Source organism: Ochotona curzoniae, unplaced genomic scaffold, assembly GCF_017591425.1.
Source record: "Ochotona curzoniae isolate NIBS_2020 unplaced genomic scaffold, NIBS_Ocur_1.0 scaffold_2683, whole genome shotgun sequence".
NCBI classification, from domain to species: Eukaryota; Metazoa; Chordata; class Mammalia; order Lagomorpha; family Ochotonidae; genus Ochotona; species Ochotona curzoniae.
This window is the reverse complement of record NW_024467100.1, coordinates 7,027,802-7,055,092: the sequence shown is the minus strand read 5'-3', so window position 1 is coordinate 7,055,092 and position 27,291 is coordinate 7,027,802. Positions and strand designations below refer to the sequence as shown.

Genomic DNA, 27,291 nt, shown 5'->3' with positions numbered 1-27,291 from the left:
GTGGGGGAGTGAAAAAACTGAGGATCCAATGTTTGGCGTTTGCAGGTGTTTGGGGACTGGAATTCCCTTTTCTGTCTTACTTGGTGTCCTGGGGAGTGTTGAGCAGAAGAGAAACCAAGGACAGGTATTTCTTAAGCCCCGAGTTATCTTGTTACTCACCCTGGCCCTCTTTGGGCGTTCTTTCAGTGACCTCCTTAGGCCCATTCTCCCATTCCCTGCGACATTAGGGAGCTTGAACTGCTGCCTGCTGATCCTTCATTGTTTCCTCCCTTGCCCATTCTATCCCAGGCCCAAATCCAAGGTCAGCAGAGGGAGCCACAGAGAGACATGAGAAGGTCATGTGTGCCCCATCCTACCCTCCCTTCCGGTAGCCCAGGAGGGTGGAAGTGGGATATGACCTTACAGATTTGTAATGGAAAATCTCAACAGCAGGCCCGGATGGGGCAGGTTATTTAGGGAATTCAGATGTGAGACTTGGGCCCCGAGAGTGGATTTCCTGGGGGAGAAGGTTGATAATCCCTCTACAGGAAGCTCCCTTGGGGGCCAGAATGGGACCCAGCCAAGGCAGCGGGCACCACAGAGCTCTGGCCAAAGCCCCCGGGCACCCTCTCTCTCTCCCTGTTCCTCGTTTCCATTGCGCGCAAGGCCCTCAGACCTGTCCTGGCGCAGCCACTTCCCTGCCCTCCATCTCTGTGCCCAGAGAAATGGGGACAGCCCAGGAGCATCCTGTCTTCTGACTGCTGCAGGCAGAAGGCGGGGGCAGGATTTTTTCTTTCGCCATAATCCCCCCCTCTGCTTTTCCCTGACTCCTTTTGCTTCTCATTCTTTGGCTCTTTCATTGAGTGAGCAGCAACAACACGTCCAGGGCAGCTGGCCCTGTCGCCTCCTAGCCTGGCTCACCCCTTCCACCCCAGATCTAGCTGGTGGAAGATCCCCTCCCAGAATCTCCCAGGGCTCTTATCTGTCTGACCCCCTGCCTGGCCCTCGCCCCCAGGAGAAGAGGGGAGCGGAGCCCATCCTGGTTCTTGATACGACACTGCTTCTCACCCACCAGTCCCAGACCGGTTCAGCTTACAGCTCCTCAACACCCCAAAGAAGAGAAGGGTCTCTTCCATAAACAAGGGACACACGAAGCCCAGAGAGACCTTCAAGTGCTGTTGTGCTTCACCTGGGTCATCTCTCTTGCTGACTGCCTCTCCCGATCCCAGCCCCAGGAGTGTGGACCAGCTGCTGTGGCCCGTACACCTGCATACCTCATGCTACCTCCTGGACCTCCTTTAGCTCCCACTGGAGTCCCCTCCAAAATACCTCAAAGGGTCAAATTCTGACTTTCCTGGGGTTCTATGGCAGAGGGAGGGTTGCCTGCCCCTGTCTCCTGGAGGATGGACGGAGACTCAAAAGATCTCAGTGCTGGCTTTAAGTCTTAGGCTCCAATTGCCGGATCCCAGGTAGCCCAGGCCTCTCCACCTGAAAACTAGAGGAGGCTGAGTGGCCAAGGCCTCCAACACCCTGGCATCCTGAAGCATTGTTCCCTAGGAGGCACGTTCCCCCGGGATCTCCCTGTGCAGCCCGCTCCCCTTGGCTTGTTCAGCTGTGGCTGCCATAGGCCTGAGGAGCTGTTGTGGGGAGCCAGGGTTGAGGGGGGGGCACCACGGGACAAAAAAACGGGCGGTCCACAGGCTAGTTGCTAAAGGGGCGGGAGGGGAGGAGTCCTCAGGGATCCTGTTTCAACAAACGTTTCTTTCCCCGAGAAAGGGAAGGCGGGGGTGAGGGGGAGAGGGACCTATTTAAAGCTACCCGGTGGCTCGGGCTGTCTCTGTCTGCCTGCCAGGGTCTCCAGGCGTCCCGGACGGGCCAGTGTGGGCTTGGGACCCTCCCGGTGAACTCTCCGGCCTAAGTCCCCTCAGCCACTCTGCCCCAAGATGGGTCGCGGGGTGAGTATCCCCAAAGAGAAGTGAGGCTCTCTGGAGGGTTGAGGGAGGGGGACAGAGACAGGATGAAGTGGGTCTGAGATGTGGCAGGTGGGCAAGGGAGTGGGAGAACTTGAACTTAGAGCTGCCTCCCTGAAGCACAAGAGCCTGTGTGGCTCCCACGCAGAGTCCAAGTGCCCTCTGTGGCCAGTGCCCCCCACCCACATCCCCGCCAGCTCCGCCTGCTCTCATGCTGGCGTCTGGGTGAGCTCCCTGGCGCTCTTCTCCCGGCAATCCCTCCTCTCTCACCACACCATTTCCTGGCCTCCCCGACCCCTGACCCCTAATAAGGAGGCATCTTCTCCCACCTTGGTGTGCCCCCTGAAATCATCCACTCCTCTGGAAGCCCTCAACCCGAAAGGATGGGGTCCTTCTGAAACCGAAGAGGAGCCAGGGAGCTTTCTGTTCCTGGGACACCAAGCAGTTCGTTCCAGACGCCAGCTCCAGGAGACTGAGCGCCAGGGACAGCTGGGAGGGCTTGGGAGGGAGAGTGCTTGGGGGCCACTAGCCCCCTCCCCTGCACCCCTCCGGATGTTCCTAACAGCATTGTCCTGGGCTCCAGGCCACTGGCTTTGAGAACTTTCCCAGAGGCTGGTGAGAAGTGCATCCCCTCCCAGCCCACCCCTGTCCATGGCATTCTGCAGTCAGGACTCTGCCAAGGGGAAGATTAACAACTGCATGGGGCAGCTGGGGACAGGGTTTGTTCTTGGAAATAAAATTCCCATACAGAGAAAAGTGACCCAATCCCGTAGCATTCTGTGCCTGGTCGCTCTCCTTCTGCGGAATGCTGGCCAAAGAGGCACAGAGGGAAAGGGCTTCGTGAGCCGTGGAAGGAGCAGGGCCAGTGTCTGGCCCTCTGAAGGAGTCAGGCAAGGACGTGTTGTTGCACTGAGCAGAGCAGCTGGGGAAGCGCTGAGCCTGGACACTCCGGTTCCTGAGCTGGGGTGTGGGGTGGGAGCTATAAATAGAGCCAGAGGACCTGATGTGTGTATGTGTGTGGTGGGAGGGGGGGCAACAGGTTCTCCGAGACTGTAAGTGCAGCAGATAACACACAGCTGAGCACCTGCCTTGAGTCTTGGCAGGCAGATGTGTGAATGCACAAGCCCTCAAGAAGGCACAGTCGTGGATAGCCCTGAGCGAGTGTGTGCGAAGCTGTGAGCTTGCCCTTGGGAGCAGTCCGAAAGATGTGGGTTTCTTGCCAGAACAGGTCATTCCTAAGGGAAGCTGCACAGTCCTGGGACCTTCTAGTGCATCTCAACATGTCTTACTCCCCCCAGAAAGGAAGTCCCCTGGGGAAAAGAGAAGCCGGCCTGGGGCAGGGGGCGGTCAGACAAGCCCTATAATCCCCCAACCAGAGGAAGGAGAAGGAGAGAAGGTAGCCCCCTCCTCTCACCTGTCTCACCTTAGAACCAAATGGACCCGGTTCAAGAAGTCTTTCTTGGGAAGTGACTTAATCTTGATACCTCCAGTGTATCTTTCTCTCCTGGCACCCCTGAAGATGCTAAACCTCTACCCATATGAGTGTGTGGGTGAAGCAGCAGTGAGACTCAGAAATTCTGGTGTGTCTGGCCTGAGAGGCCAGGTGAACAGGGGAACCTGGGGTCTGTGCCTTGGAGTCCAGCCCACCAGAAGACCCCCGGGGAGAAAGGAACTCACTACCCACATCCTGCTCTAGGCTGCAGGTGTCTCCTGTTCCCTCTTCACTGCCTGTGTTGGAACAAGACTGAACTGTCCCCCATCACCCTGTGGTCCTCAAGGGCAGCGTGGGAGTTGGGGGAAGGGACAGCACTGGTGGGAGGGAACCCAGCCTGCTCCAGCTGCCACCAAGAGGCTGGTGGAGGGGGGAAGGGGGGTAAAACACTGGCCGATTTCCAGCTGCCCCCACTCTGTCCCGGCCTCTGGCTTCCTTAGAAAGAACTCTCTGTTCTCCTTCAGTATTCAAGACCCAGAGATTGGGGACTGTGGTTGGGGGAGGGCGGAGGAGAGCAGGAGGGCAGCCCGGGGAGGGGGAGGGGGAATCCTTGCTTCCTCTCTTTCTTTCTCGCCTGGGCAGCCACTGGCCCCAAACTCTCCACAGGCTCCTGGCTGCAGAGCCTGAGATCCTTGCCAGGGCAGCGGGGGCGGGGGGGGGGGGGCCCGAGCGTCCCAAGCATTGAGCCCACAGGAGAACAGGGTGGGAGCTTGGGGAGAGGAGGCACTGCAGACACTGCTTGGCTCAGCCAGAACCCAACAGGCTGGCGTGCTTGGGCCGGCAAGTTTTCTGAAAACACACGTTGGAGTCTAATGCTCATGTACTCCAGCTCAGGTCTGAAGGTGCAGAAACTCTTTGGGGCTCTGCTCTGCAGCCACCAACCCTTCCTGTCTGCAGGCCCTACACCTGCCCCTGAAGCTTGTCCAGCCTTATCACACACCCCTGGTCCCTTCACCGCTTTTCCGCCTTTTCTCGGGCCTTGTGCTGCCAAGGACAGAGTGAGGAAATCCTAGGCCTTTGGGCTCACTCAAAACAGACCCTCCTTAAGTCACCTGGTTCCGGAAGGCAGAGGTGGGAACACTCCCCAGCTGAGCTGCTTCTGCCTCCCCAAGATGATCATTCCCTAGGAGGCCAAAAACAGATTGAACACAGATGCTTCAGAGAAGGGCGAATGCATGATTGGTGATTGGTCGTCTCTTCTGGGAAGAGCTCTTCTGAGTAATGCAGCTTCGAAGAGCTCTTTCTCTGCTAGGTCAGACGATCCCAGGCAGCAGCCATGTCCCACTCCCACTGTATCCCACCCCTACCCTTGCTGCTCATTTTGTGTGCAGACTTTCGCTTTGCAAGGTGTGAGAGGTGTGAGTTCTTGTGGTCAGGGCAGCTGCCACAGCCCTGAGGTTGCCCCTGACTCCGTGGTGGCCGAAAGTGTGTTATCTAGGAGCTCGGAGGACTTGGTGACATTATTCCATATGATACCACAGCAATGAATCTATATCTACTTACATCTGTCCAAACCCAGTGGATGTATGAGAGCGAATCTCAGTGTAAATCACGGACACTGGACAGCAGCCATGGGTCATTGCCGGCCCATCAATTGTAACAAATGTCCCGCTGGGATGCAGGATGTTGATAGTGGTGGAGGCTGCCTGTTCGTGGGAACAAGAAATATGCAAAAGCTTTCTCTACTTTCCACTCATTTTTATTGTGAATAAAAGCTACAAAAAAAAAAAAACTTCCCTAAAATGAAGTCTATTTAAAACAAATACCCCCAAATGCATCATCTTGCAAAAAAAAAAAAAAAAAAGGCAAATATGCCTGTTATGCCTGTTGATCTTAAGTCAAGAAATGGTGTAATGGAGAAAAACTGAGTCCTGAAAGCCTGGAAGGCCTTTAGAGCCCAGTGGAAGACGGGCATGGTGGACACTGAGCAGCTCCTATGTGACAAGGACATGCATCCTGGGGGAAGCAGGGGGAGAGGCGACAGGGGAGGGACAGGTGCGGGAAGGCACCTTTTTTGTGCTCTAGTCATGTCCTCCCTGAACTTCCTGTCCCCTACTATCCTGCTACCCCAAGACAACCACCCCTGGGAGGGGGATTTCCCTCCCTCTCCCTAAAGGTTCCTTGTGTGACCCTAGAAGGCTGGCAATGGGAGATCATAAACCTTGGAGAAAAAGGGGCGATCCGTTCTCATCTTCCAGGAATGCCTGGACCCAAGGGTTACACAGATTCTTGCTTTAGCCTTAGTACTCAGATGTACTTTCTTACTATGTCCAGGCAGATGCGTGTCCTGCTTAGCATCTTCCCCAGTTGTGCCTTGGGGCACCAAGCCTGGCGAATTGCCTTCCAGGCAGGATGGAGGGGTTGCCAGCACACACATTCCCATGCTCTGGAGATGCTCTGGCCTCCTCCCAGGGACTTCTTCCAGTCCACAGCGCTGCTTACTGCTCTGCTGCCACTCCCCACCAGCCCTTGCTCTCCCCCCAACACATCTCTGTCCTAACGGCTTCAATGTCTGAAGACTCTTGGTCTGAATGCCCAACTGCCTCTGATTCCCCTAAATACAAGAACCGCCATGTTGCTTCAGAGCGTTGCTTCTCTCTCACCTCCTCCTACTCTGGCCACTCCCAGAATTCTTCCAAACAGTGGGTGATGGTGGTTTTCAAAGTGTGTATGTGTTCTTTTTCCTGTTCAACACCAGCAGTGTCCTTTCAGCAGGCAAAAATCATAGCGGAAGTCCTAGTGCTGAACTGCTGAAGAGCCAATCTAACAAATCTAAACGTGGGGCCCCAGGGATCTGCCAATCATCCACACACAGAGAACCTGGAGGCCCCTGCAGTCTCCTCCTCCCTGCCTCGAAGCCCACCTCCCTGCTGCCAGTGCCTGAGCTTCCTGACCACTTGGTGTGGCGACAGTCTGCAGCCCAACCCCTTCTGATCACTGTGCCCCACTCCTCCTGCAGGCCGGCCGCGAGTACTCGCCCGCCGCCACCACCGCGGAGAATGGAGGTGGCAAGAAGAAGCAGAAAGAGAAGGAGCTGGATGAGCTGAAGAAGGAAGTGGCCATGGTGAGACCCAGAGTCCATGCAGCTGGGATACCCAGAAGGGACCCAGTGCTGGAAGAACAGTTCTGTGTCCCCGCCCCTAGGGCCCTAGCTTCACCCATGCCCTCCTATGCATTCTACATGACATAGCCTTCTGGTCCATACTAACCACAACTTCCCTTCCCCAGGATGACCACAAGCTGTCCTTGGATGAGCTGGGCCGAAAATACCAAGTGGACTTGTCCAAGGTGAGTGGTGGGAAGCAGGTGAGGTAGTCCTCTAAGAGATGTGAGAATCAGGAAGCATGTGGTGGAAGGATTCTTAGAACTCTAATGCCACCCTCTTCACATGAAGAAGCCGACAGATGAAACAGACACCAGTGACTTACCCAGGGTCACAGGACTAGCTGGTGGCAGAGCCAGTATTAGAACCAGAATCCTTTGCTTCCTCGTCCAAAGCTCTTGCCCTGTGGAGCCTGGAAGCCAAAACTTCTCAGCATTCAGGCCCCAGGGCAGGTCTGATGAGCTGGACCTTTACTTCATTCCCAATCAACTACAGCAAGGCTTTTCATGGAGTTGGCACTCATGAAATAGTGAGGTAGTTAGTGAGCTTGTTCTGGTAACTTGCTGGTGCCCGGCAGTGTATATCATGTTGTGATGCATGCTTTATGTACATTTCTCTATTCTACAGCAACCTGTGAAATTGGTATTGTAGACCTGGTTGTTAAAGCAAGGAGATAGACAGGGGGAATAACTTCCCAAGGTCTCAGAAACAGTAAGTGGCACGGACCCTTTGCCAAAGCCTGTCATTTTGAAATGAAAAAAAGAAAAAGCCTAACCCCAAATATAGTGGATATATACCTCTTCCTACAAGGCTCTCATGGGCCTGAATCTTCTATTTAAATGTTTTAAAAGACTTTTATTTACATGAAAGTCAGAACTACAGAGAGAGAAGAGACAGATCTTCAAACTACTGGCTTACACCCCAGCTGGCTGGCTACAAATAGCAGGACCAGACCAAAGCTAACAGACAGAAGTTTCACCTGCATCTCCAACATGTGTGGCATGGGCCCCAAGTACTGGGGTCACTTTCTTCTGCCTTTCCCAGGCCATTATCAGGGAGCTGTGTTGCAAGTGGAATAGCTGGGATCCAAACCCACATGGGGTGCTGGTGTCACAGTCAGCAGTTTCACCTGCAATGACACAATGCCACCTCCTGCCCTATCAAAATTCTATGACCCTGTTCTTCCTTTATTTTCCTCATGCTTTTCACTGTCTTCCCTTAATATGATATTGATTATTGCATGCATTTCTCCAGAAGCCAAGATACAAGAAGCACGGTGCTTGTTGCCCCCATTTTTAAGACTTATTTGCTTATTTGATTTATAGAGAAGAGATTTTCCATCCTCTGGTTCACTCCCCAAAATGGCCATAATTATCACAAATGGGTTGGGCTGAAAACAGGAGCCTAAAGCTCCACTCTGATCTCCCATGTAAGTGCCAGGGACCCAAACACCAGGTCTATCTTGTGCTGCTTTCCCAGGTGCAGTAGCAGGGGATTGGATTGGAAGTAGAGCAGCCAGGACTCAAACTAATGATCATGTGGGTTGCTGGCTTCATAGGTGTCAACCTAACTGTGTGATCACAGGGTTAGTCCTGACTTTGTCATTCTTGTCCACCGCTGGATTCCCCAGAGCCAATGACAGTGCCTGGAAGGTAGCAGATACTCACTATACACTTAGTGAACAGGTGAATGAATGGTGTAAAAATGAATAAGAAATACTTGCTTTCAAAGACCCCAAGATCTAGTAACAGAAACAAATGCAACACAGAATCCCAAGACAATACAATGAGTGTGGCTCTAGAAGCTAGCATGGAATACCATGGGGATCCAGAAAAAGAATATCTGAACCAGCCTGCAGTATGGGGAAAACACAGTTGGAGGAGGCCTTTTATGGACAGTGTCAGGTGATTGCCAAAGCCATGTGATGCTGATAGTTCGTGATGCGTGGTGCTCCTTGAAGCCTTGGAGAAAGGAGAAATCTGAAGAAAGAGAAATGCAGGAAAGAGTCAGTTGAGGCCTTTTTCCAGGAATCTTACCCAGGCTGTCTTCCAGGAAGGATGTGGTGGCACTGGACACAGTTGGAGCCCCAGTCAAACTCCTCCTAGACCTCAGTGCCTGCAAATCTCCTCCACATGGTCTCTCCTGCTAATGCCCACCCCTTCCAGCCAAGAAGGCTTCTTACTGTCCTCCTGTTCTTCAGCCAAAGAGTTGCTGGGGCGTTCTGAGGACCCAGTGAGGTACAGATGCCTGCCTCCATGCCTCTCCTTCCTCTCCCAGGGCCTCACCAACCAGCGGGCTCAGGACATACTGGCTCGGGATGGACCCAACGCCCTCACTCCACCCCCTACCACTCCTGAATGGGTCAAGTTCTGTCGCCAGCTTTTTGGGGGTTTCTCCATCCTGCTGTGGATTGGAGCCATCCTCTGCTTCCTGGCTTATGGCATCCAGGCCGCCATGGAGGACGAACCATCCAATGACAATGTAAGCCAACACACCTGACCCCTGGACCAACTTGTGACTGCATCCTCCAACCCTGAGCCCCCAACACAAAGGGTCAATGAAGGGTCAGGGAATAAGATATTCATGCCAAAGTCCCACAGCTCCCAACCCCACACTTCAGGTTAAAGAAAGTCTGAGGCTTCTGTACACATGGAAAAGCACTCCCAATACTCACATGCTTGCTAAAGAATGAGACAGGCTTTTCCTGCTCCTTCGCACTTCAGTGCACTTGTCTACATTCCTGGGCACATACTCTTGGGGAAGTCTTAGCTTTGGGGGCTCCCTGACTCTTCTGTCTTAGGACACTGGAGGTTCTATTTTCTCTCCTGGTCACAGTCCAGGATCTGGGCTGTCACCTTGGATGACCCAACTGCCTTCCGTGAGTGACCGCTCTCGCTCTAGCATGGGGAAAAGGCGGGTCCCTCACTGCCTCCCTCCTTACCAGCTGTATCTAGGTGTGGTGCTGGCTGCGGTGGTCATCGTCACTGGCTGCTTCTCCTACTACCAGGAAGCCAAGAGCTCCAAGATCATGGATTCCTTCAAAAATATGGTGCCTCAGGTAGACGCCAGGGCCGGGCTTGGGGCTGGGACAGGCATCTAGTCTCTGGAAGAACACAGTTCCTCACCTCTCAACTCCTTGTGCTCTGAGCTAGATAAAGGAGGGCAGAAAAGACACTCTAGCTGACCACGTGGGAAGCTAGCTGTGTTGCTCATACAAGAGGAGGGTGGTGGAGAGTGAGAGGAAAGCAGAGCAGAGGCAAGTTGCTCCTGAGATGTCCTTACCTCCCTCAGCAAGCCCTTGTGGTCCGGGAGGGAGAGAAGATGCAGATCAACGCTGAGGAGGTGGTGGTTGGAGATCTGGTGGAGGTGAAGGGTGGAGACCGCGTCCCTGCTGACCTCCGGATCATTTCCTCTCACGGCTGCAAGGTGAGAGGCTCCACCACAGCGAGTGTTCGGGCCAGACGGAGCTGATGGGGGCCCAGTTAGTGTTTAATGGCTAGAAGCCTAGATCCAAACATTAGTAGTCCTCCTGAAACTTCTCTCAGCATCTGGTCCTCTTTGCATTATCTCCCTCTGTGTGTAATGAATGCCCTATACCTTTGATATCCACTTTTTAAAAGATTTATTTTATTTTTATTGGAAAGTCAGATATAGAGAGGAGGAGAGACAGAAAGGAAAATCTTCCATCTGTTGATTCACTTCCCAAGCGACCACAATGGCCAGAGCTGCGCTGATCCAAAGGAGCCAGGAGCTTCTTCTTTTGGGTCTGCCACATGGGTGCAGGGTCCCAAGGCTTTGGGCCATCCTCAACTGCTTTCCCAGGCCACAGGCAGGGAGCTGGATGGGAAGTGGAACAGACAGGATTAGAACTGGCACCCATATGGGATCCCAGGCATGTGCAAGGTGTTGACTTTAGCTGCTAGGCTACCGTGCCTGGGCCCTGATATCCACTTTACAGCCATTGTGTGCTGAGGATAAAATAGGTTTGAGCTGCTTTCTGGATGTTCACATGTGCTATTTAACATCATTCAGAAAGAATCATGTGATCAGGCAAGGCTGCTATATGTGGCCACACAGTTGAACACTGAACAGTGCCAGGAGGTACCATTTTCTCAAACTACAGTATTAGAGGTACCCCTGGTAATTGTAAAATGTAGAGGTTGTTCACATTCCCTATTTTCCAGATGAGTAAGTGGAGGCCCTGTTGATTAAAGAAATAACCCAGGGTTACACAGAAAGCCAATGAGAGCCAGGGTTGAAAACCAGAGTGGGAGCAATCACTGAGTAATGCCATAAATATGTGATGAGGGCAAATATAATTTTGTCCCTCAAGTCATGAAGATGGAGCGTGGTTGGAATGGGTCAGCAGACAGCTGTGTGTGCACAGTGCTTCTGCCAGCACCATGACTAGCATCCCTCCCTCTGCAGGTGGACAACTCATCCCTAACGGGTGAGTCGGAGCCCCAGACTCGCTCACCTGAGTTTACACATGAGAATCCCCTGGAGACCCGCAATATCTGTTTCTTCTCTACCAACTGTGTGGAAGGTGAGTAACTGGCCTGCACAAAGGACGGAGGACTTAGAATTCTGAACCCCTACTCTGCACTGGAGCCCATGGTGGTGTTTACCCAGAAAAAGCTCTGTGTCAAAGAAGGAATCTGAAGACTGAAGAGACCCTGAGTGGTACAGACACAGTCCGCTCTGGAGAGCAGGGCACGGGACAGGGGAAGCATAACTCCACCAAGCAGTGGCATCCCCACAGATGTGTGTTCTGTCCATCCTAAGGGTGGCATCCAAAGCCTTCAGACCCTGGTCAGGACTCACACACACACACACACATGCAAGTGCACATGTGTCTGCATGCAGATGGACACCCTGAGCTAAACTGGATCCCTAGGAGTTACTGCTTTCCACAATGTTCCCTGACATGTGGTTCTGGATCTGTTCACTTCCTTCTCTCTTTTGCTTTTTTTGTTTGTTTGTTATTGGAAAGACAGATTTACATGGGAAAAGACAGAGAGAAGTGTCTTTGATCTGTTGATCTGCTAGTTTACTCCTCAAATGGCCACAATGGCCAAAGCTAAGCCAATCCAGAGCCAGGAGCCAGGAGTCTTCTCCAGGTCTCCCATGCAGGTGCAGATGCCAAGGTCTTGGGCCATCCGCCACTGCTTTTCCAGGCCACAATCAGGGGGCAGATGAGAACAGAAAAGCCAGGACATGAATCAACACCCATATGGAATCCTGACACTTATAAGGGGAGGATTAGCCAATTAAGCCATTGCACTGCCCCCATACACACACATTCACACACACACACACACACACACACACACACACACACACACACACACACTCTCACACTCACATACCTTGCTTTGGCCAGAGGGTCAGAAAAGCTTTCAGACCAACTGTATGCCTGGACCCTCCCTCAGGCAGTAAGGTCAGTGTTGCCCCAAATGAAACTCTGCACCCCACACAGGCTGCCCATCTCTGTCCTGGGTTCTATAGACCAATGGCAAGGGTCAGGAAGAGTCCCCAGAGCCACCATCACAGGAAGGCAGAGATCCTTGCCCTCTGTGAAATGAGTAAGTTGAGGCAGGACTGACTTGAGAAGGTAGAGAGTAAGCAGTGGTGGGAGAAAAAGCCATACCGTGAGCCTCTGAAAGTGGGGTGAAGCAGGTACAGTATCCCACTCCTTGCCCTTTCCTTCCCATTACCCATTTCTCCTCAGCATGCTGTTTCTCTAGGGTTGAAACAACAATGGAATCCACCATAAATTTCCTGAAGTGCTAATGTACTGGGATTCTGAAATTTACTGTACATTTTCCAGAATTAATTCATAAATGGCTGGTTAGATCTTCCCATTGCTTATTCGGCAGCTGGCTTTTAATAGAGGAGAGGAAATGAATGAAACTAACATTTGTCAAATGCCTTCTTTGTGCCAGCACTGGTCTAGGTGTATTACTGCATCATATCAATTATTAAAGCAACTCCCGGGTAGGGATTCAGCAAGAGTTCAAACCCAGATTTGGTTGGCTTCAACATGCATACTTACTCTTTCCACTACACCACATTTCCTTCCCCCAGCACCCTGCAGCAGCATCCCAGGCTTGGTGATTGCCTGGCTTCTTACACAGATTCATGCTTAACATGGGCCAAGAAAATCTGGAGAGTATGGTAAACAGGAAATCCATGACAAGTGCTTTATTTTCTGCTTGTAGTGTATTTTCAGATGGTATCAAGTAAGAGATCAATTTCACTGAAATGCAGCAGGAAATTTTTAAAATGTATTCTATCTCTCCCAGTCGAACTTTGACATTATTCACATTGAGTTCCTCCCAAGCCCAAGAGCAAGAGGCAACCATTTGCTGTCATGTGAGATTGGAATTGGTGTGGTGCAGGAAGGGTAAGCCTAGGTGAGGAACAACCCACTGAAAGTGACCTCCGAGACCCGAGCCCCTGGCTTGTCCACTCTGTGACGAGTGAGATCGCTCTTGCTCTAGGTGTAGAATGGAATTTCAGTCCTTAGGAGTCCCAGAGCATCTAACCTGTCATCACTATCTGTGTTACAGGCACTGCCAGGGGCATCGTGATTGCCACCGGGGACCGGACAGTCATGGGCCGCATAGCCACCCTCGCCTCAGGCCTAGAGGTCGGACGGACACCCATAGCCATGGAGATCGAACACTTCATCCAGCTGATCACGGGAGTGGCCGTGTTCCTGGGGGTCTCCTTCTTCGTGCTGTCTCTCATCCTGGGCTACAGCTGGCTGGAAGCAGTCATCTTCCTCATCGGTATCATTGTGGCCAATGTGCCAGAGGGGCTTCTGGCCACGGTCACGGTGAGTGGCTCAGGCTCAAGGGTTGAAAAGAGAGGATTTTTATTACCTTTCCCTTGTAACAATAGAGGCACAGGTGCTTGTCACTTTTCAGCAGGCGTCTCTGTCTAGTCTCTGAATGTCACAGATCAGACGTTGAGCCCAGAGATCATTTAACAGATAGCTTGGAATTTGAGTCTAGAAACCTCAGGTGGAGCTTGACCTGAGCATGCACATTTGCCCCTGTGGAGTTTGCATGGCTGGCTTCTCCCATCACCCACATGTCCATCTCCTGCCTGCTGTCTGGGGCGTAGCCTGGCCAGCTCTCCTGCAAAGGCTCTCTCTCAAAGGTCACCAGTAACACACCACCAAATCCAGTGACCTTTCTCAGCTCCCGCTCTGCCCCCAGCTGCTGACATGGATACTGCTGGGCGCCTTCCTGCGGTTCTGTCCTTTGTTCATTCCTGCCAGGTGCCAGGACCTGGCTCTATTCTCCTCTGTCCTCTCCTGAATCTCAGGCCTCAGCTCACTGCTCATTTACATTTGGCCCTGGTGCAAGCCCTATCTCCTCTTCCCACAGTCTTCTAGAGTCCCTTCCATGTGGGTGGCTTTCACAGCCCCTCCCACTCTCTTCACCCATCTTCACCTCCCCAACTGTGTGCCACGTATTGAGTATTGACGTACTCCTAGGATCTCAAGTCTACATGTCTGTTGAGCTCGTTCACTGTTTTTTTTTTCTTTTTCTTTTTTTTTTATTTTAACAATCTTTACATGGTTAATTTGTGCATAAAGGGTCAAGGGCTACAGGAAAGTGGGTAAGCCTATTATTTCCATATTGTTCTTCTATATCTGAGGTAGAGGGGGAGGTATTGAGGGAGAAGCCCACCCGATTTCCCCACCCAACAAGTCCCGCTTGTGGGGCATGCTCCGAGATACTGTTGTAGTGGTTTCAATAGGTCACCAGTTTTGAAAATTGCTGCCATCTTGCCTCTCCAACACCAATGAGGTTGTGAAAAATCCATTAATTGAAACATTGTCCATCATAGCGTTTCTTCTATTTGCGGTATTTTGTTGTGAGGGGTATGATTAAACTTGTTCATCTTCTGTCCTTTCTGTCAAGTAAACTGCAGAACCACCTGGAAAGTGCACATTCCGGGAGAGTAGAGAGACTTGGGAGGGAAATAGTGGGTATCCCCATCGTGGGTTACCCACGCCACGGGAAGGCCGAGAATCTAGGCCGGGGCTGGGGTTGCTTGACAGAGGGCACACCGTGAAGGCTTGACTGTTGAGCTGGGTAGATGGAGCCACAGCTTCACTGCCATTTGCCATTACGGAACCAGGGGGATGTGGGTCAGATTGGTCTGGTCTGCCACAACATATTGGGCATACAAGGGTAGGGGGTGGTCCTGGTGGGGGTTATGATGGGCCGCTCTCATTCAGGATGCAGCTCCCATGGTATAGGTGAAGACCAAGTATGTGCTGTCTGAACCAGCTGGACTGCAACACCCATCGGTTCCAGTAGAAGGTGGGGCTGAAAACAGAAGCAACCTAAGCACTTGCAACTACCAGTGACCGGGTGTGGCTGTGCTGGGCCCGGTGCTTGCTAGTGCATATGAGTATCTGGCCTGGGAACACCTCATACGAAGTTTCTTTGGTGATCTGCCCAATTGAAATGCCAGACTCAGAGCTCGTTCACTGTTTATAGTTAGGTCCCACTGATTCTGCTTTGTGGAGTGAGATCAAAAGGAGAAGGTAAAAGAGCAGAGCCCAGGGAGGAATCCTAGGCATCTGTGGTTCCTACACTCTCTCTACTAGGTGTGTCTGACCCTGACCGCCAAGCGCATGGCACGCAAGAACTGCCTGGTAAAAAACCTGGAGGCTGTGGAGACGCTGGGCTCCACGTCCACCATCTGCTCCGACAAGACGGGCACCCTCACCCAGAACCGCATGACCGTCGCCCACATGTGGTTTGACAATCAGATCCATGAAGCCGACACCACCGAAGATCAGTCTGGTGACTAGGCGCTCCCAAGGCCATGCGAGAGCGGAGAGTGGGACACAGAGGGCACCGCGTGGAGGGACAGGGCCAGGTGGGATGCAAAGAGTACGCCCAAAGGGAGCCTGACTCCTGACTTGCCTTCCTCTGTGCCCAGGGGCCACTTTTGACAAGCGATCACCCACATGGACAGCCCTGTCTCGCATTGCTGGTCTCTGCAACCGTGCCGTCTTCAAGGCTGGGCAGGAGAACATTTCTGTATCCAAGGTAGGGGTTTAGGGTTCACTTTCCCTCTCACCCACTGCGGCTGCCAGGGCCCTCCTCACCTGGCCCCTCCCTCCCTCCTATGACACTGCAATTGCTTCTCCCCTGGCAGCGAGACACAGCTGGTGACGCCTCTGAGTCAGCACTGCTCAAGTGCATCGAGCTCTCCTGCGGCTCAGTGAGGAAGATGAGGGACAGAAACCCCAAGGTGGCGGAGATTCCTTTCAACTCTACCAATAAGTACCAGGTCCGGTCACACTGCCAGGACAGAGGGACAGAAGTGGAGGGGTGGGGAAGAAACCAAGGGGAAGCCAGACATGCATCCATCCATCTACTGGACGAGGAAGCAGCATCTGAGGAGGAAGTTCCCTGGCCTCTGCCTCACCATCAGAATGAGTTATATGACCACACATCTGATTGTAATCACCCCAACTCCTAAACCTTACTGCACCCATTGCAGTCCAGCATCCTTCAGCTTTTCTTCCTCCCACAACTTCCCATCTGCTGACCACATTCCTCTAACTTTTCTATCCCACTCAGTTGAACCACACTTCTGTAATCCCTTTATGGAATCCCTCCACTTGGAGGTACCTGTTAAATGCCAACAGTGCAGTCTCCACTATGTTCTAAATCCACTGTGAATGAGAGCTCCTGCAGTGAGCGTGGGGTGGCAGGGTACATTGGTGAGACTCATGCAGCTCCTGGTTCAGGGCCTGTCTGAAATAACTTGATAACTGTGGAATGGATGAACATCCTGCAGAGATGGCTCTTGGGTCACAGGCGTTGGGACTTTGAGGATCCGACACCCCTCTGCCCTGAGACAGCAGGCAATCTTTAGTGGAGTGGGGCTGTTTATTAAGGGTGGGGGTTCCTTGCCAGCCACTGTTCCATACCAAGCTCTATGCTGGGCCCTGGAGCTACTGAGATGTGCTTGGCCTCTCTATAATCTCCTGTCCCTTCTGCAGCTGTCCATCCATGAGCGAGAGGACAGCCCCCAAAGCCATGTGCTGGTGATGAAGGGAGCCCCAGAGCGCATCCTGGACCGATGCTCCACCATCCTGGTGCAGGGCAAGGAGATCCCTCTCGACAAGGAAATGCAAGACGCCTTTCAGAATGCCTACATGGAGCTGGGAGGCCTCGGCGAGCGTGTGCTGGGTGAGGGTTGGACAGGAAGCAGGGCTGAGCATGGAATCCAGGCAGCCCTCTGCTGCTGCTACACTCACCACCCTCTTACGCCCCCTCAGGTTTCTGCCAGCTGAACCTGCCCTCTGGGAAGTTTCCTCGGGGCTTCAAATTTGACACAGACGAACTGAACTTTCCCACGGAGAAGCTCTGCTTTGTAGGACTCATGTCAATGATTGACCCACCCCGGGCTGCTGTGCCAGATGCTGTGGGCAAGTGCCGAAGCGCAGGCATCAAGGTATTGTCCCCTCTCCCCGCTCCACCCTCACCTCCCTTATGCCAAGGATCACAGGCCCACTGAGGCTGACACCCTGGGGACACTCAGGCCACAGTGGCCTCCTTCCCACTGACCTGGAGGAGGAGCTGTCCTTCTGCAAGGAAAAGGCCTGGAGCCCTGGCCCTCACTCCCATCCTCACCCTCACCCTTGCCCTAACCTTAGCTCTCACCTTCACCCTCTCCGTCATCTTCGCCCTCATCCTGGCCCTCACCCTTATTCTGGCCCTAACTCTTGCCTTTACACTTGCCCTCACCTTCACCCTCACCCTTTGGCTCATGGGTCACCTTTTCATGCCCATCCTCCCCTCTCTGGACCAGCTCACTGCCGCAACTCTATGTGTACCTTCCTTCTTGTTTCAAGCAGCAACTGACATCCTTGCCTCAGAGACCGAGCTGCCCTATCCTCCATCACTCCTGCCCTCTCTCTCTAAGCACTTGGTTTGGGGTCCACAGGCTCCTATTGGCTCTCACTCCTTACCCTGTAACCTCACAGCCTGCCTCCTGCTCAAGCCCCTCTCTCCCTGCTTCTATTACCCAGCAACATTATGTTCTATCTGCTCTTCATTCAGCAACAATGTAACATTTACCAACTGTGAATGAGGCTCTGTGTAAGGTACTGGGTTTAAACAAAAATCCCTTCCACCTTGGAGTGACCTTCCTGACTTCAAGAGTCAGCTGGCTACTGTCCCCCTTTCCCAATCACCAACTATGCCACTGTCACTTGCTTTTCCTTCTCAGCTTCTCCTGAATGATAAAATTAACACAACTTGGCCTATCCAGAACTCAGCACTGGGCTAGGCACCCAGGGAACAAAGGGCAAGAAGGCCCAGGCCTGGGCTCTGTGTCTCCTCATCCCCTAGGGAAAGCAAATGCCTTCATTGTTAACAGCAGAACGAACCACCACAACAGGTCATTGAGAAATCTGCTGAGGTCAGAGACTCTCAGAAAAAGGCAGTGTTTACTCTGATGTAAATCAGGAACTGTTGCAGGTACCTACACCTTGTGATCTCAGTCTTCGCAATGCTGTGAGCAAGAACTCTGTAACAGAGAAGGAAACCTAGGCACAAAATCACATGCCCAAAGCCACGCAGCTAGGGAGCGACAGAGGCAGGGTCTAAACCAAGGCAGTCTGTTCTTTCTTCACCAGCAGGTCTTGGCACTGTGTCTAGACGAGACTTCAGCCCTTTTCCATCCCCTCTGCATCATCATCCCTATTTAAAAAACAAACCGAATCTCAGAACGGGGCAGCCACTTTCCCAACGTAGAACTTCTCATGAGAGATAGAGCAGGGATATGAAGCATGCTCTGTTTCTCTGCAAAGCCCAGAGTTCCCCCAGCCACCAGGACCAGAGCTCCCCCAGCTGCCAAGGCAATACCTCCATGGGCTGACAGGGCCAGAGCAGCTAACACTGCCTCCGGGAACTGGACAGCATTTGATGGGGGGGTTGACACCTGATCTGTGCCTTGAAGGCAGAGAGAGAAGGACAAAGAGCATCAGGGCCAGGGAACAGGGTGTACCCTGCAGGGGCTAGACTGTCCCGGGCGTGCGAGCTTGGCAGAGGAGAGCCGCAGCAGCAGCTCTGGCAAGCGCAGCCTTAGGACAGGCCAGTGGGAAGGACTTGTCTTGAGCACTTGCTTGGGCTCTCTCCTGCAGGCCACAGGGTCGTCACAGGGCAGATCTAGCTTTTAGGAGACCACCTGGATGGAGGAGGGCCTGGATTTGGGGACCAACTGAAGTCAAGGAAACAGGTTAAGACTATTGCCAGAGTTCAGACAAGAGTTGATTCGCTGAAGGAGACCAGCAACAAAGGGAGTGAGAGAAATAGCTGAGAACCTGGTGGCCAGATTGGATGTGGAAGTTACAGAAAACACAGAGGAAGGGGTCAGAAAAGAAAGAGAGGTGGTATCTAAAGAAAGGAGCAGAGGAGATTTGGTGGTGGCAATAACGAATGTGACTCTGACCTTCAGTGCCTGTAAGGCAGCCAGAGAGAGATGTTGCAGTGAAAGTTTGGGTGTGGTCTGCAATCAAGAAAAATGGTCATCACTGGAGATGTGAATTAAAGGCTCACTGATGTATTTCATTATGCTTCACTCAGGCAGGGAAGCAAAGGAGGCGGGGGGGGGGGGTGTAAAGCTCCCGGCCTCACCAACATGGAAGGGCAAGTGAAGTAAGAGGGGCCAGTGAAGGGGGCTGGAGGTGGAAGGACACAGCTTGCATTCACCAAGTGTCCTCCTGAGACCCGTGATCTTTCTGAACACCCAGGAAACGTACAAATCACCTCTGGCCTGTGCAGAGATGGTGCAGCCCGGCTTGTCTAAGCTCCCCCAGCTGGAGAAAGTCGACCTTTGCACTTAGGTCTGCTTGCTAACTCCACAGCCAATGCCCAGGCTGCCCACCCTGTCCACCCCAGGTGGCTACAGAGAGGAACAGAGGAGCCTGGGTACATTTTCCAAGAGAGCTACTGTACAGTGCCAAACACCTCAGAGTCCAGGAGCATGAGGATTGCAAAGATGCTTTTGTTTTTCCATCAGGAAGCCCCTCTGGCCCTTGTGGGGGCTGTTTCAGTAGACTGGTAACATTAGGAAAGAAGGCAATGGGGAGGAGGTCTCAAGAGGCTTTGTTCTTGGTTCCTGTACAGTTTGCTCCACAAGTGCTCTCCTAAGCTGGCTCTGAACCCCTTATGCTCCGAAGAGCCCCCAGTCAGCCTGCTCGATGCTGCCCACCCTCTACCCCACCCCAGCTCCATCCATCCTGCGCAACAGCCACAAACAGTGTCATGCACCTAGGCAAAGGAGCAGCGTGGGGAGGACAGGGGGCGCTGTGTCCATCCTCTCTCTTCTCTGTCCAAGGAGGCCACCGTAGCTGTCTCCTGTGAGGCACTGAGGAAATGGGCCCTGGTTCTGGATTCCATGACCTTGAGTGGCACAGGAGGCCCTCCCTCACATCAGGATTGCTCCTCTCCACCATCCCGGAGCTGCTGAAGCTCTCTCCGGCTCTGCCTGCCTCGTAGCTCGGGACATCCCTGCTCCCAAGGATCCCCCAAAGAACCCTAAGACTTGAGAGCTGTCTTCCCAGGGACCTTCATGACCCCATGATTCTGTCAAAGATGCTTCCCTCCAGTTAAGCAAACTCTCTTTGGTCAGTGCAACTTGGCTTTGTCTCTCCCTTTTAATCACTCATCACAAACACACACACCTGTCTTTTGGCTGGGTTTTTCTGGAAAAGAGCTAGGAGGAGGGAAACCCCTTCGTCCTGATCTTCTGTTCTCTTTCCGCCTTCCAGGTGATCATGGTGACCGGGGATCATCCTATCACAGCTAAGGCCATTGCCAAGGGCGTGGGCATCATCTCAGAGGGGAACGAGACAGTGGAGGACATTGCAGCCAGGCTCAACATTCCTGTGAGTCAAGTCAATCCCAGGTGAGGCCTCTTCACGTACCTCCCACGATTCCTAAGCAATTCCTGCTGCCAGGCAAGGTTTGGCTGCCCCCTGGAAGCATGGGAACAGCTTCTTTGGGACCTCTGCAGACCCCTGTGAGCGGGTCCTCAGTTCTGAGTGTGCCCAGGCTGTGAGTGACCTTGGGGGCGCCATCCCCTCCTGGGTTCTACTTCTATACTGTAAAATTAGGATGCTGGCCACACTGCAAGGCTGCTGCAGGACTGGATAGGGACGGGGCTTGGCCTCACCCACTCCAGCGTCAACTGTGATAGGCTTCCTCACACAGCTGGAATTGCAGCACTTGGGAGCTCCAAGGGGTGGGAGAGGCAGCAGGGCTGGCATGGACCAGCCAGTCAGCCACTTCTGTCCCATCCCCACCAGAGAAGCCAAGGCCTGCGTGGTGCATGGCTCTGACCTCAAGGACATGACATCAGAGCAGCTGGACGAGATCCTCAGGGACCACACAGAGATTGTCTTTGCGCGCACGTCTCCACAGCAGAAGCTTATCATTGTGGAGGGATGTCAGAGGCAGGTGAGCAAGATGACTATAGGGGAAAGGCCAGGGCAGGAAGCAAGGGTAGGTCTGGGCTCCATCTTCAGGGTCTTCTCCCCAGGGAGCCATCGTGGCAGTGACGGGTGACGGGGTGAACGACTCCCCGGCGCTGAAGAAGGCAGATATCGGCATTGCCATGGGCATCTCTGGCTCAGACGTCTCAAAGCAAGCAGCCGACATGATCCTACTGGATGACAACTTTGCCTCCATCGTCACGGGCGTGGAGGAGGGTGAGAGGCTGTGTGGGTGTGGCAGGTGTCCAGTGTGGCTACTGTTCATGCCTTTCTCCTCCCCCCAAAAAGATTCAACCCCAAGATTCTGGGCAACCTGGTGCACTTGAAGCTCCCTCAGAAATGCAACCTTTCTCTCTCAGGAAGATGGGCAATGACCTCTGGGCTGGGGGTGGGGAGGAAGGTCCCCCAGACTCCCTGATGCCCTCAGACCTTCTCCACAGGCCGCCTGATCTTTGACAACCTGAAGAAATCCATCGCCTACACCCTGACCAGCAACATCCCCGAGATCACCCCCTTCCTGCTGTTCATCATCGCCAACATCCCTCTGCCCCTGGGCACTGTGACCATCCTCTGCATTGACCTGGGCACGGATATGGTGAGGCCAGGGTGGGTTAGTGGGCAGGCATGGGGTCACAGCAAGTGGGGGTGGGCAGCAGCCTGCAAGAGAGAGCTGCTCTGGGGGCAGCAGAACAAACCTGGCACCGTGAAGACGACCCCAGGGCTCAGAGGCCCTTCCCACCCAGCCATTGAGTTGTATCACAGATCTCCATCCTGATGCCCACTGTCTGTCATCTCCCCTTTGACTGCTCTTGCCTCCCTCATACCTGCCCCACACAGGTCCCTGCTATCTCCTTGGCCTATGAGGCAGCCGAAAGCGACATCATGAAGCGGCAACCACGAAACCCGCAAACAGACAAGCTGGTGAATGAGCGCCTCATCAGCATGGCCTACGGACAGATCGGTGTGCCATGCCCTGTGGCCCAAGGAGGGACCCTGCCCCACCCCACCTCTCCAGACATTTCTTGGCCCAGACTGTGGAGGGATAAGCCTCAGACATAATTCCAGGACAGGAATCAGCCCCCAGGGTGGCGAGGAGGGCAGGGGTTTCCATGTCGCTGTGAGGGGGTGCTCCCTTACTGCCTCTGCTTGCTGCTTGCCACCCACAGGAATGATCCAGGCACTGGGTGGCTTCTTCACCTACTTCGTGATCCTGGCAGAGAATGGCTTTCTGCCATCACGGTTGCTGGGAATCCGCCTCGACTGGGATGACCGGACTATGAATGACCTGGAGGACAGCTATGGACAAGAGTGGGTAAGTAGTCCTGTACAGGTGAGATGGCACCCAAGGGCAGGGCTGAAGGCCTGGCAGGAGTGCCAGGGACCAGCCAGCTGGCGCTGAGGGCAAAGGCGCAGAGGGTGTGGCTGGGGTTAACAGCAGTCCTGAGACCTGGCAGGCTCCAGTCCTGTCCCGGCCTCTGACACTCTCACCTCTCTCCTGCCCTCCTGCAGACCTACGAGCAGCGGAAGGTAGTGGAGTTCACCTGCCACACGGCCTTCTTCGCCAGCATCGTGGTCGTGCAGTGGGCTGACCTCATCATCTGCAAGACCCGCCGCAACTCGGTCTTCCAGCAGGGCATGAAGTGAGCGTCCATGCCCACCTTGTGCTCGCCCATCATCCCCATCCCCTGTAGGCGGAGTGCTCTGGGCACAGTCACCAACTCACACATGACAGGCTTCCAGGGCAGGCCACCTCAGCCTTCTGGGTAGGAGTATGCTGAGCTAACTTCAGTGTTCAGCAATCCAGCTGTGAATCCATAGCCAAGTTTACAACAGACAAGAGGAGAGGATGAAATGACGAGCTTTTCCAATGGCTTCTTGTTTTGCTCCTAAAATGCACTATATTGTAGTCTCCTCCCTTCCTTCTTCCCTTACTTTCTTCGTCTCCTACTTGAGGGCTCCAACTTCAGCCTTGTCCCAGCTGTAAACCTGGGTCCCTTGGGCTCCCCAACTCTGCGGTCCATGGCACTGCTGTCCACTTGGGCACTGAGGGCTATTTGGGGTCAGCGTCAGGGCTTCTGCCAGTGAGCTATCACGTGCCAGGAACCTCACTAAGTGCCTTGGCCCTCTCAACGGTCTACTGTGGTGGGGGTTTTAACTTAGATTTTGTGGATAAGAGGCCCCTAGAAGGGACCAAGGTTTCCCAGTTGGTCAAGGCTTGCCCAGGTCTTAGAGGCCCAAGGCGTGGGTTCCTACCCTCCAAATAGTGGGTACCCCGTCACACAGCCTGGCACCTGCAGGCCGTTAACACTCACCAATGATGCTGGCATGGATGCTGGTGTGTGCTAAAGGCATTGTGCTGGTTTTTCTCTATTCTGTGACCACCACGTCCCAAGTGAATTTTGCCATGATTTCTTGGTCTGGAGTGAATAGCATGTAATAGCCTAAGTAGGGCAACATGAAAAGTTTGCTTGATAATTGGAAATAACATGAAAGAAGGAGATTTCAGTGAGCTAAAAATACAGATATGGGGAGGGGTTGGGGGCACATTTGTCCTAATGGTGAAAAAGCCTTTTGGGGATACTGGCATTACATGCCGGAGGGCCCGGGTTTTAATATCAGCTCTGCTCCAGGTTCCAACTTTTTGCCAAAGCACTGCCTCCCTGCCTCCACGTGGCAGACCTAAATTGAGTTCCCTACTCCTGGCTGTAGTCGGGCCCAGCTCTGGCTGTTGCAGGCTTTTCAAACACAAACCAGTAGAGGACAGATCTGTCTCTGATCTTTCAGTGTATCTGCTGTCAGTCTGTCTCTATCTCTCAAAGGCAAATCTAAAAAGAAAAAAAAAAAAATAGGGAAATGCAACTAGAAGCGGGGCAAGGAGCAGAGTCCAAGAAATTGAGCACAAATCTGGAGCCTGGGTCTTCCCATGAGGGCATGGGTGATGGGAAGGTGGGAATGCAGCCAAACCAGATAATCCCAGGTCACCTGAGAGCCACATGGGAGAAAATCAAGAGGAAAGTCAGGCTGGGTACAAGGAAGGAGTGTTCCTACAGCAAGTCACTTGAGTGCCTCAGGCTGTCCCTTAGGTCTCTGGGCCACTGAAGGCCCTCCAGCTGCTATTGCCATTCTTTCAAAAAGTTCTCTGGAATCAAACTTACTGAAGAGAAGCTACCAGGCTGACTAACATGCTGTCCTTAGGCAAGAGCCAAGAGAACAAACTTTAAGGCAAGGGGATTGTGTGCTGATCCACAGTTCTGTCTGAAAGGCATGAACATTTCTAATTCATTTCAATGGAGGAACTACAGCCCTTATCCACTAATGTGGCTTGAGAACTACAAGTCAATTAAAATGTAAGACAGAAGCAGGGGAGATCCTCCGAGATCGGTGTGGGCACCGCAGGTATCAGGAGGTCGGTATTGGCCGGCCAATGTCAGGATGCTGCCTGTCACCCTACATTTCGTAAGTTATAATTGGGTGAAGGAATGTTCAGCCACACAACACATGAAAAGAGGATGCTTGAATAAAGGAAGATGCCATTTATAACCCTTCCTTCCTTGCTTGCTATCTTCTTCCCACTCCCCGGAGAGTCTCTGGAGCTCCTTCCCCAGTCACCACCCCTGTAAATGCTGCCTGCTACCTTCCCTTTCTTTGCCTTTCCAGGAACAAGATTCTGATTTTTGGACTCCTGGAAGAGACAGCATTGGCTGCCTTTCTGTCTTACTGCCCAGGCATGGGTGTGGCCCTCCGCATGTACCCACTCAAGTAAGTGTCTCTTGGGGTGGCCCCAGTAAGGGGCACAGCAGGGCTTCGGGCCTCTCTGGCATCCACATTCTCATCTAGTTGAATCATACATCATGTGGCCCCCGTGCTGACCCTCTCTTCTGCTGCTTTCAGGGTCACCTGGTGGTTCTGTGCCTTCCCCTACAGCCTCCTCATCTTCATCTATGATGAAGTCCGGAAGCTCATCCTGCGGCGTTATCCTGGTGGTGAGCACCTGTGCACCTCACCCCACTCCCAGCAGAGTCCCACCCCTACCACTAGCTCCCCTAACCACGGTTTCAAGTGTACTCTCCATCCTCCTACTCCTTTGGCACTCTCAGATCCTAGGGTAGGGGCCCCAGAGGCCTGAATATTTAGAACCTGCCCCCTCTAGCCTCTTCCTCTCCAAAGTCCCATCTAACTCACATCTGTTCCCTGAAGCACCTGAAGCCACAAAATAGTAGACTTGGGCCCTTTAGGACACCTGGTCACCTTCATATCTTACAGCTAAAGAAAAGGCAGTAAAGATTTTTGATCTCTTGACCTCAATCTTTGGAGGTTGTAAATGGGTGGCTTACAAACCAGATAGGGTCCCTAGCCACTGTTTGGTTTGGTCTGCCCAATAGGCTGTGGCCTGGTGGTGTTCCAATTGGCCCAATATGTAAATTGTAGTAGCTCTCCCGTGAAATGTATACATGACTTCTCCTGGGAAGTCAGATGGGCTGTAGACCCCATAGCTACAACTCTGTCCAGCAATAATGGTTAGCTGCTCCCTCAGCCCTGCATTTGTAGGCATCCCATTCTTGCCCCTGACCTATTCTAGCCCATACTCCCCTGAGCTAAATGTAAGTCTTCCCTAGAGGCAGGCATGACCTGGCCTTGCCTTGATTCTATGGGTCCAGGCTCTGACTCTCCTTCCCTCTAACTTTCCCCAAGCTGATTTCTTCTGCCTCCTTCACCAGGCATCTCTTCCTCCTGGCATCAATGACACAAGCTCTGGGGAAGTTGGTTTCTTGCTTCCTTCTCAGCTCACGTTGCAAACCCATCTCCAATCTCTCCAACAGGTTGGGTGGAGAAGGAGACATACTACTGAGCCCAATGGAAGAAGAAACAGGCATGCGAAAGATTGGGTGCTCTGGAGGTGTTGCAGGGGATGGAGAGGGATGGAAAAGAGTGGGGTGAGATTTGGGGGTAGACTGGGGAAAAGAGAATGAGGCAAGTCAGCAGGCTGAGTCAGGAGGGGTGTGTTTAAATCAGCCTGGGGTGACCTGCAGACCTCACTGTGATCAATCATCCCTCCGCAGATCTTTTTCCAGCCTGCTCCACCATGCTACTTTTCCTGAGAAACTGAGAGTACCCCAGCCCCACGTGTGCCTTCTCTTTTCACTTCCACCTCCTGTTCAAACAGATCAATATCCAAAGTCAGACGTCCATCCAGTCTGGGAGAAGCAAGTCTCTCAGGTCACCACCATGTCCCCTTATCTCTCTAGCTTCACTCAACTTCCCGCTTTCACTCCTCCCCTAGCTTTCTTTCTGATTTTGTCCCTAATGGGGGGCGGGGGTCCCTAACCAGCCCCAAAACAGGCCCTGAAATGACACAAGGTTCTCCTTGTGAGTACAAGAACCTGAGACCAGAGGGGCAACTAGTTGGAGAGCCAAGGCCATCTCCTGGTCAAGGCTAAGAGAAAGAGAGAGCTGGAGAAGAGACTGGACGGAAGCTGGGAGGGTAGGGGTCTGGCTGGTTGGAGGAGGGAAATGGTCCAGCAAAAGATGTAAGAGAGGAAGGAGTGTGTCACTGAATGACGGAAAATGTGATGTGACTTGGCTCTCAAGACAGGCTTCAGCTCAGTGTCATGCCCTTTCAGAATTCCTGTCCCTCCCTGAGCTGACCAAAATCACATCTCAGCAGAGTAACAGCAAGGCAGGGGCAGAAGGCAGCCTGGGGAGCTGAATGGAGGAGACGCAGATCTCTCCGAGCCCTTGCTTAGTAGTCCTCTCGGTTCACAAGGCCCGTATGCCAGAAACTCCAGCTCTCTCCATCACACGTGATTGGTCTCACCCAGCCCTGCAGCTTTGTTGTTCAGGGAGGGCCAACTGTCAGTTCTTCCCCGGCCCCGCCCACTCCCAACCATCTCGTGTCCACCTTGATGAATCTGCATCATCCCAGGGCATTGCCAATCCAGCCTTGGAAAAGAAGTTCCTTGGCCAATGGCTGAAATCAGGCTGGAGAGGTTCACGGAGCCATCCTGTCTTCCAGGATCAGGCCAACTCAGCTTAGGTCATGAACACACTCAGAATCTCTGGACAGCAAAAAAGAAACTCTCAGGAGACCCGCCTTTGATGTCTCAGATGGCAGAGCCTTTGCTCCCAGCCAGTGCTTTCCTGGGCATGGTGCTTGTACCCGCTTTTTCTGAGATGGGAGCTGGTCTCAGGTGTCTCTGGGAGAGAC

The 27,291-nt window shown here is 53.1% G+C and overlaps 1 protein-coding gene across 2 annotated transcripts; it reads left to right on the top strand.

Moving 5' to 3' along the window:
* Positions 1 to 1,814: 1,814 nt before the first annotated feature.
* Positions 1,815 to 26,076, top strand: LOC121171462 (sodium/potassium-transporting ATPase subunit alpha-2). 2 transcript variants are annotated; one of them, XM_041003152.1, is made up of 23 exons: positions 1,815 to 1,934; positions 6,401 to 6,505; positions 6,670 to 6,729; positions 8,822 to 9,025; positions 9,489 to 9,602; positions 9,836 to 9,970; positions 10,973 to 11,090; positions 13,117 to 13,385; positions 15,177 to 15,375; positions 15,515 to 15,624; positions 15,734 to 15,868; positions 16,587 to 16,776; positions 16,866 to 17,041; positions 20,364 to 20,500; positions 20,901 to 21,051; positions 21,134 to 21,302; positions 21,527 to 21,681; positions 21,924 to 22,047; positions 22,253 to 22,398; positions 22,596 to 22,726; positions 24,744 to 24,845; positions 24,978 to 25,069; positions 25,907 to 26,076. In XM_041003152.1, exons 1-23 carry the CDS (start codon positions 1,923 to 1,925, stop codon positions 25,933 to 25,935), a joined length of 3,063 nt encoding a protein of 1,020 aa, XP_040859086.1. In that variant the 5' UTR covers positions 1,815 to 1,922; the 3' UTR covers positions 25,936 to 26,076. The 2 variants fall into 2 exon arrangements, with proteins under 2 accessions (XP_040859086.1, XP_040859087.1); XM_041003153.1 differs by having other exon boundaries at positions 1,837 to 1,934; positions 25,011 to 25,069; positions 25,907 to 25,957.
* Positions 26,077 to 27,291: the final 1,215 nt, after the last annotated feature.